The sequence below is a fragment of the Gavialis gangeticus genome, unplaced genomic scaffold (assembly GCF_001723915.1).
Source record: "Gavialis gangeticus isolate Ggan-Ray unplaced genomic scaffold, GavGan_comp1, whole genome shotgun sequence".
Lineage (NCBI taxonomy): Eukaryota > Metazoa > Chordata > Crocodylia > Gavialidae > Gavialis > Gavialis gangeticus.
This window is the reverse complement of record NW_017729014.1, coordinates 12,295,556-12,304,396: the sequence shown is the minus strand read 5'-3', so window position 1 is coordinate 12,304,396 and position 8,841 is coordinate 12,295,556. Positions and strand designations below refer to the sequence as shown.

Genomic DNA, 8,841 nt, shown 5'->3' with positions numbered 1-8,841 from the left:
GAACTGGGGGGGGGGGGGGGGGGGGGGGGGGGGGGCGGGTTTCTACTTCTGAGCTTAGTGCTAGCTCGTGCTGGCCAGTGTGACTGTTCCCAGCTGCAGGCAGGCAGAACTGCACCATGAGGAGCAGGGGGTGCAGCTTCTCATTTGGTAGCTTTAATCACCAGACCTGCTCTAGGACAACCTGTCTGTCCCTCCAGCTCTCCAAGGAAGCTGGAAGAGATGGTGCAACAGTATCTCCTGCTCACATCTCTCTTTATCCCAAACTGCTAAACCCTAGTGTTGCCCATCACAAATGCAGCCAGTTCTAGGGGAAAAGGATGACGGCTTTCAACAGCGCTGTGTACAGCAGTTCAGGGTAAGAGTACAGTGCTAAAGTTGCAGCTCCTGGGGTCTGGGCCAGCAGACGGTATCCGCCTGGCCCAGCAGTGATTTGCGTTTGATGCTCTATGGTGTCTTGAGGAGCCAGGGTTTTTGTTCTGCCTCTCATCAAAGGCAGGGGGTGATATTATGCAGTGTTCCTGAGGGGCTTTGAAGTACATAAAGGCAGGGAAAAAAGGTGGAGAGAGGGTGCCACATAGGAGTGGATGGAACCCAAGCAAGAAGTGGCTGGATCCATGCAATTTCCCTTGGGACACTGCCAGGTGGAAGCCAGGCTGCCCTCCTGCCAGGAGCTGGGCAAGAAAGCTCTATTTGTGTGCTGGAGCACATCCTTTCCTTGCCTGCTGGACGGCTGGTAGCCAGCTGTGTAGAAAGGAGGGGTGTGCTAGGGCTGTCGAGCACCCATGTCCCTGTGCACCACAGGTCTGCTCTTTCCTCGATTTGCTGGCACACTGCAGCCTGAAGCTGTACGTTCACGGAGACCTGTACTAAATCGCTTGGGGTCTGAAGAGCCTTTTCTGTGGGGTGGTCTGCATGGTTAATTTACTGCAAAGTAAGATAGGATACAACTTTACTACATGGTAGCCACTCTGCTCTGCCCTGCCTTGCTGGGTGGATGTTGTTAGCACACCTGGAGATTGCCTTTGTGTGAAGCAACTTATTTCACTTGGAAAGGAGCTAGCTCTCTCACGCTTGCTGCATGCTGGGATCACCACTGAGCAAGCTAGTGCAGAGTAGCTGGTACGCTGAGAGCTCGCTTACTAGCTAGCTGCTCAGTCCTGCGTAGACCTAACGTAGCTGTGCGTCTAGCAGTTGTAGGAATATGACCTCCAGTGCCTTTGGGTTAACCCTAGCATTACCTTCAGCCCATCGCATCTTGAAGTTGCCGTCTGTAATACTGAGCCCAAAGGCTGACTTGCTCTGGTTCGTTTTCTAGATTCTGGGTACCTGTTCAGCGGAAGCCGCCCAGCATCTCTAACCTCGCAGTCCAAAGAGTCCCCTGCATCAGGTAAGAAGTGGGGGGGTTTTGTTTTATTCCGGGGTGAGCATCTTTCCCCAGGCTTTGAAATGACCTGACAGCACCAGGTTAATTCCATGTTTCCGCCGCCTCCTTCTCTTTCCTCCCTGCCCATTTTCCTGCGTGTTTGTTCACAGTACTGCTGGAGCCCCATTGAGCCGAAGGATGTATTTGCATACTCCAGCTTGAGAGAGCTTGCGATTAAATAGGCAAAGCAAAGGAAGGATGGCTGTCCCCATTCTGTAGCCAGGGCATGGGGAGGTTCAGCGTTACAGCACATGCATCAGGGCTAACCCTGAAACAGCATCTTCCAGCACAAAGCCATCCTTCCAGTAGTCTGCACTGGCTGTAATACTCTGCTCTGCAAGTGAGTGGAGGTGTCTGGGGTCATAATAGCTTCCTGCTCACTGTTTTCCTTAACCTGCACACCTCCAGGTGCCTCTGCAACATACAGGCTTCACCGTATCTGGCTTAAAATTCATCCTTACTCTCCCCACCTTATGTTGGCTTTGGGGTTTCCTTATATAGTGATGTAGTAGCAACACTGCTGCTTGGGAGTCCTCAGTGTATCTTCATAAAACCTTAAAGGCGGGTTTTAGAAGATGTATCCAGTTGGACCTTAAAATGGAGCAAGACTTTTTTTTAAAGTCTGGATGTACTGCTGGGGAAAGGTGCAATCTTCAGATATTTGCCAGGTCAGCTTCCCGTGGACTTCTTATGTGCATCATGCAAGGTTGCTATTCAGCCTGACTTGGAAGGACGCACCTCTAAGACTAAGAGTCAAGTGACCGACCTCTACTGAGGCCAGACAGCAGGGGTGCCCATTGCACTCATTTTGTGGCCCACTGGGATCTGCTGAGATCTCTGTTGCTTGGGCTGTTACCTGCACCACACATCCAATTTGTAATTGCCTTAGTGGCAGGTGTCTAGGGCCTGCATTCCACAAACCAGCAAGGACTGCAAATGCTGAAGTGCTAGACAAGCTTTAAAGGCTAGAAATCTCTTGTCAGTTGTTTAGACTCTCTACTTTCTGTAAATTTGTCGTCTGCACCTGTTTGCTCCTTCATCTTGCTGCTGCCCTGTCTGTCGCACTCTTGACCCCAGACAGAACTTCTGACCTTGTCTGGATCTCTTGCCTTTGTAACCAGTTTGAGTTGCCCACATATATTAACTGATGAAAATGTAGCCAGGTCTAAGTGAATGTGACCTCCCACCTCTCCCCAGTTCCTTGGTTCTCACCTCAAACAAACAGTCTTTAAAAGTACCTGCCCAAATCCCCCATGTAAAAGCAAACGGTGCAAACACACTGCTGCATGACTCCATTAAGAAGAGAGACAGGTTCCTGGCCCCCTCCTGATAAACTTGTCCTTTGTCTGTGGTCATATTCCCTACCCCAGACCTATCCCACCACTCTACCAGTGTAAATCACGATGTGATGCTGTTCTGGAGTTCAAGCCCCAAATCTGCTCGGGTGGCTTCTGCGTGCTGGGAGTAGCTGGTGTGTGCCTTGAGGGCACCTTTGCAGATATAAGAGTCTAGGAGAGTGGTTAGTCAATCAGTCCAATGTGAACAATGCAGAGTGATGTTTTCCCTGCGGGCTGTGTTGGCGTACACGAGAATGGGGGAATGCGAGTGGGTCCAGTCCCACCGTGGGTGTGTGAAGGAAACAGCTCAGTGAACACAGAGCTGATTTCCTGGTCTTTTGGGCAGTGGCAAATTTTAAATAGTCTCCGTTTGTCTTGAGTAAAGTCCTGGGTCTTAGCCCAAAAAAAGAAGTGGCACAGATTTAATTGAACTGTTTTTTGGTGGGTGTTTTTGTTTTGTTTTGTTTTGTTTTTTGTTTTTTGTTTTTTTTTAATTAAATTTAACACTGCATAATGCACTGAGGCCTTCAGGGTTAACAGAAGCTGCTACCTAGAGCTGGAGTGTTTGCCCACTTGCCCTTGCAAAGACAGAAGCTTTGGTCTCCCGACCAAATGGATTGTAGAGACCCTCGGGAAAGGAACGGTTGAATCTGCCATCAGCTATACAATACATGCACCCAAATGAGTAGAGAATCGTATACGTGAGGGCTCCTGGAAGTGGTCTTGGTCACCTCTGCACCTTCCCCTTGCAGACTGCTCAGAGGCCACAGACACTTTATGCTCCAGCCTAAATGCTCTCTCTTACCGCCTCTGGTGTGTCTCCGTAACAGAGTACTTCTCCCTCCTCTCTGGAAGCTGTGCTCCATCCCGCATCCCATCTCCAGCGCCGTCTGTGGCTGGGTCCGTCACCTCCAGCTCAGGCTCCTTGCGCTTCCGCCGGCCGCTCATCAGCCCTGCGCGCCTGAACCTGAAAGGACAGAAGCTGCTGCTTTTTCCATCCCAGAGCGATGCCCTGCACACCCCGACCAGTTCGGATGACCACACCCACTCGGACAACAACATTTTTGCCACTGAGCTGTCCCCATTTGCAAAGAAGAACCTTGGTGACCGGAGGAGGCAAGGTACGCTCAAGGTTACGGTGGGCCAGCTCAGTAAATGAATGGGAAAGCGTCCAGGGAAACCTAGTCTTTTGGGCTGTTTAACAGCAGGACTGATGATTGAAATCAGTTATCCATTTTCTCCTTAAGGAGACACTACTGCTCAGAACTGTTTTCTTTTCAAGTAGAGGGGGAACAGAGTTCCTATCCCTATATAAGACCCCAGTACTTTCTCAAAATGAGGAGCATTAACCCCATTGTCTTGACCACATTCTTATTTGGAATATGTATGTACTGCTTTCCTAAATTCGCCCATTCCTTCCCAGTTATGGTTTTATTATTGTGGTTTACACTGAAGCGCAACAGTGGACGGGACGGAAGTAGATGCAGTTACTGCCCCAGAGACCACTGGGATTCACCTTTTTTATTTTTTGCACTTCCAGTCCTAAATGCTTGTGCGACTCTTTAATCGTGCAGTTTCACCATCCACTTCCAGCGCTGAGCTTGGAATGTGTGTTGCACCCGTCTCCTCTTGTGTCTCAACTGCTCAGCATTCGATTTCTTCTCTCCTCACAGATCTGAGGTTGGTCATGGAAAAAGGAAGCATTTGCAGCGATAACTCCATCAAAAAAGAGGATAATTCATCACATTCATCCAACTGTGTGGTAGACACGACTACCAAGGGGGAAGAGCTGGCAGGTTGGAGAGGTGGGTGCCAGGTTTGCATGCACTCCCTCTACGGGTGTGTAAGACTAGCCTCATTGGGTCTATATGATTTCCTCAGGTTCAGACAAACATCATTAGCAGAACTGGGATTAGGACACGGGTGTCCTGGCTCCCCTGTGTCTTCATTGACCCATCCTTGTTCTTCAGCTTCTCTAAGAAACTCAGAGCTCTGGTGTTAGAGCGAGGAGGGGAACGGTGGGGGAAACGAGGAGCACAGTGGGAAAGAACAAGGGAGAGAAGTCACAACAGAAATCCTTCCTGCAACTTCTGCTCCTTATCAAAATGTTGGGCAAGGAGAAAGAAGCTTCAGTTCATCATCATTAAATTACTCAAATTTCATAATCCCTTCTTGTCATCCCCTTTTTTTTCCTTCTTTCTTTTCTCCTCCTCTTCCTCCAAGGTCGTTTCGGTAACTCTGTTATCCGAGGTCTCCTTGCTGTGAGCCTGACGGTTAATGCTGTCTTCACATCAGTCTACCTCTACCAGAGCCTGCGCTGATCCACACCAAGCCCTCCTCTTCCTGGCTCACCCGCTTTCCAAGAGACTCTGAGAAGAATTCAACCACGGTTTTGTCTTAAAGCCGTGCCACTGGTGCATGCTGCTTTTCAACTGTTGTCCGCCAGGCTGCCACGACAAGAAACCAGGTATCTGCTCCTGCTGCCACCTCCAAGAAGAACATGTCTAAGAACTGGAGTAGGCAGGACTTGTAGCAATACCCGGCTCGAGGTGAGGATGACCAAACAGCCCTTGCACCTTCTCTGCAAGGAACTGGTCTGGCATGAGCCTGAGAAGGTTTAAACTGCTTGGTTGGCTTTTTCTCAGTTCCTCTCCCTACCACATTAACCAACCTCCTGCAGATGGTTTTGGGGACTTGAGGAAAATTACACAAATAAGCTGGAAAAGGGAGGTGGGTAAATGGCTGGTCCTGGGGTTCTGGCTATTGAAACAGCTTCCCCAACCTAGCTTGCTTCACGGCTCCTAGTTTCTCTCTCTCGTGCTGTCCTGCTAGCTCCGTCTGAGCTCCCTGTGTTCTTAGGGTGGCCTGAGCCCACAGGTGACCTTAGCTGCTCTCTGATTTGCTACCCACAGCCTCTCAAGCCTGGTGCCATCCTGTGTGGCTGTCTCCCAGCGTCTGTTTACCATGCCTTGCTCGAACCGGCACAGTTGCTGCAGGGATGGGCAAACCCTTGCATGGACTTCCTTTCATGTTTGCATTAAAAAGGCAAAGCTCATGCACCCTTTGCCTTGCTGGGAGGCACCAGTTTTTCTGTAATGTGATTGTGCCCCACTGTTTTTGCATCGTACCTCAAGGGCTCCATCGTGCTGCTCTCGCTGCCTGTGTGTTCACGGAGCAGAGGGCAGCACGGCTCGTTCTTACTGTAGATCACACGCCTACTGCGAGGAGCTGCTCCAAGAAGTCCTGCACGTGCCTCGCTCTACAGCCTTGCCCCCTCTTGGCAGGTGTGGGCTGGGGAGGAGGGGGTTTTCTGGGATGGCTTTGGTAATAATGATTTATCTTCTGCTTAGCTCAACTCCCAGTCTCAGCTAGAAATGCCAAACCCGCACTGACCCAGCTAAGCAAGCTGGGTGCCTCATGAAATCTGAAGGAGCTAGCCCCAGTTTCTAGTTTAGGGAGCCTTGGTTTTTGGGTGCCCAGCTTGAGAGACGTTGCTGGAACTTGGTTCTTCTTTTTCCCCAAAAGGCTCATGCTCGGCACGGCCTGGGAGACGGGATGAACCAAGGAGTCAGGTTGGGCCCCGAAAATCACTGCTCAGGTCTGGAAATGTCTGAATTCCTACATCCCCAGCCACGGGAATGGGTGGGGGGCCCTAGAGGGGAAACTCAACAGCTTTGCCTTGAACGTGTCCTAAAGGGAGACTTGGCTGATGCTGGGGCTGAGGTCCTGGAGCATGACTGGGCTCCCTTGGGAATATTCTGCTGCCCTTCTCTCTCTGGCCTTTGTCTTAAATCCTCCTGTCCCTCCCTATCTTTCACTGCTGAGCTGTTGCAATGTGCTGGCCGTTTCCTCTGCCCACACCCTGGTGCAGTCTCCCTCGAGCGTTCCTCCTCAACACACACTGCCTGTCTGCTGGTGATGAGACCCTTCCCCACTCATCTGGATTCCCACCTCACGGGCTTTCCAGACAATCTCCGCGTTTCTTGTATGATGCTCGTAGAGCTGGCACGGCCTCACTTAGCCAATGAAGTAACAGTCTGGCGTGCTAATCAACCTGCTGGAGACCAGGGCAAAAGGGGCTCTGCGGCTGGCAACTTGAAATCAGAAAAAGCAAATCTCTCTCTTTTTATCTCTGAACTGTTCCTGCATTATCCCTGCGACCCATTTGAAGCCGCTGTTACTGATGCCCACTGATGGCTGAAACCCTTTTGTTACTGCCTTCTCTGCTTCTCATTAAGAATCTGTGGACTCTGCACCTTTAGACTTACTCTCCTTTGGAGGTTTGACCCAAGGCTTTAAACCAGGCATTGCCTTTGGCAAGGCCTAAATTCAGAATAGCAATGGCATCAGAAATAGAAATAGTTGACCCTGCTTTCAGCTGATTTATTTACTCTTTGGGACTTGCATGATTTGGGTTAGGCCGCAACCTGGCTGTGATGAGTTTTGGGTTGAACTGAGTGTGCACAGAGATAGGCAAGGAGCAGGTGGGCAATTCTACAAGCTTCTCCACAGGGCCATGCCATTGTATTCAATCCTGACTTGAATCAAGATACAGCACCCTCCTCATGGACTCGAGACTTTTTTTCTAGGGCACCCAGCTGACTTCCAAGCAGAGGCTATCCTGCCAGAGTGTCGGATGAGCCTTGGGTGTCTTTCTGATGGTGACAGGCGTGCACTGTGACTTCACTTATGCAATTCACTCATTTTTCTTCTTGCCCCACAATCTGTGCTGCACCTAACATGTGGTTCCATTTACCTTGGCCTTTATTTGTCCTCACCCAGCTGCAGTGCTGCTCCTGGCAGCAGCGGTGGCTCTGTAGCCTCCTACTCCCACCTCCCACACATTTCTTCTTGTTTTGGCAATCCTTTAATTCCACTTCATTACACTTCTGAGTTGGATGATGGTTCAGTTCCTGGCTGGGTATTTGTGTGGTCTTGTCCAAAGTAATTTTTAAAGACTTTGGATTTTATTGTTTAAAAGGCAAACAACAAACCCTTTCAATCTGGTGCTAGAACACTCTTGAGTGGTGCTATCACTGATGCAAAGCCTTCACTTGTATTAATGCACGTGTGTATGAACTTATTGGGAGGGTTCCTTCATTTGAAAGATGTTTGTCATTTTATTGTCAGCCTTAATCCAACTACCGGATGCTGTGTCTGTTTTGCTGCTGTTCCTCTATAATGCTGGTTTGGAGGAATCAAAGAATCTGGTTCCTTGATTAAGATTCCTTGTATGCGAATGGCTGGTGACATTGGGTTTAATACAATACTGTTCAGGGCAGGAATTTTATTTTTCTACATTTTTTTTTTCTGCTGTAAAAGCCTTGGGGGTGGGGTGGAAGGGATGGGGAGGGAAGTAACATTTCTGTACACTAAAGATTTGAGCTTTACTTAAGTTCAAGGAGGGTTATGGAGTGGGATGCATTTTTGTCTCCAAAACTCCCCCATCCCACAGCCTCCCTTAGAGGCACATGTACTTTGTCTGTGTGCTCGGGTTTATTATGCATGTCCTAAGACCCTGTAGAGACTCCCTATTGTTATGCTTGTTCTGAACTAAGAGGCTCTTAGACTCCAAATGCTGCATTTCCAGAGTCTGGCTATATTAATGGATGCAGTAGGTATTTTCTGAGAAGGAGAGAACTTGGAAAGAAAAGACACTGATCTATGACAGTAACCAAATCTTGTGTCATCTTGGCTTGGAAGCGGTTACTTTGAATAAGGGCTGAAGTTGGCTGTTGGTTTCCCTGAGCCAAACTTGCTGAGTACCACCTGCCTGCTCAGAAGGGTTTGACTGCTGAATATTTCAATCCCACACTCCTTTCCTGGGTGACAGGAGCATCATGAAATACTATTGAACCAGCTGGGGTTCTCTACAGTGAAACAGCTGGCAGGAGGATTGTTCCACATCTGGATGCTCCTGTAGTCTCCAGCCATCATTCCTGGAAATAACCATAGTCTTAACCTCTATCCTGGATGTCTGTAAGTAGGTTAGAAAGGGCCAGTTTGGCCAGTGCAGTGAAGCTTTCTCCAACATTGCCTCCAGATGTGATTGTCGGGGTGGGGTGGGGGAATTGGGGAAGG

At 49.4% G+C, this 8,841-nt stretch overlaps 1 protein-coding gene across 2 annotated transcripts in view; it reads left to right on the top strand.

The window, feature by feature from the left end:
- TMEM201 (transmembrane protein 201) overlaps positions 1 to 8,841 on the top strand; it is a 60,707-nt gene that overhangs the window by 46,700 nt on the left and 5,166 nt on the right. Inside the window, exons 8-11 of one of the 2 annotated variants that reach the window (XR_002096362.1) lie at positions 1,316 to 1,387; positions 3,591 to 3,881; positions 4,434 to 4,565; positions 4,984 to 7,486. Coding sequence is in view for 1 of the 2 variants with exons in the window: in XM_019511772.1 (XP_019367317.1) it covers positions 1,316 to 1,387; positions 3,591 to 3,881; positions 4,434 to 4,565; positions 4,984 to 5,081 (593 nt within the window). In the remaining variant the exon portion in view is untranslated. Of the gene's footprint in view, positions 1 to 1,315; positions 1,388 to 3,590; positions 3,882 to 4,433; positions 4,566 to 4,983; positions 8,603 to 8,841 lie in introns of those variants that run through there. The other variant, XM_019511772.1, reaches the window with a different exon arrangement.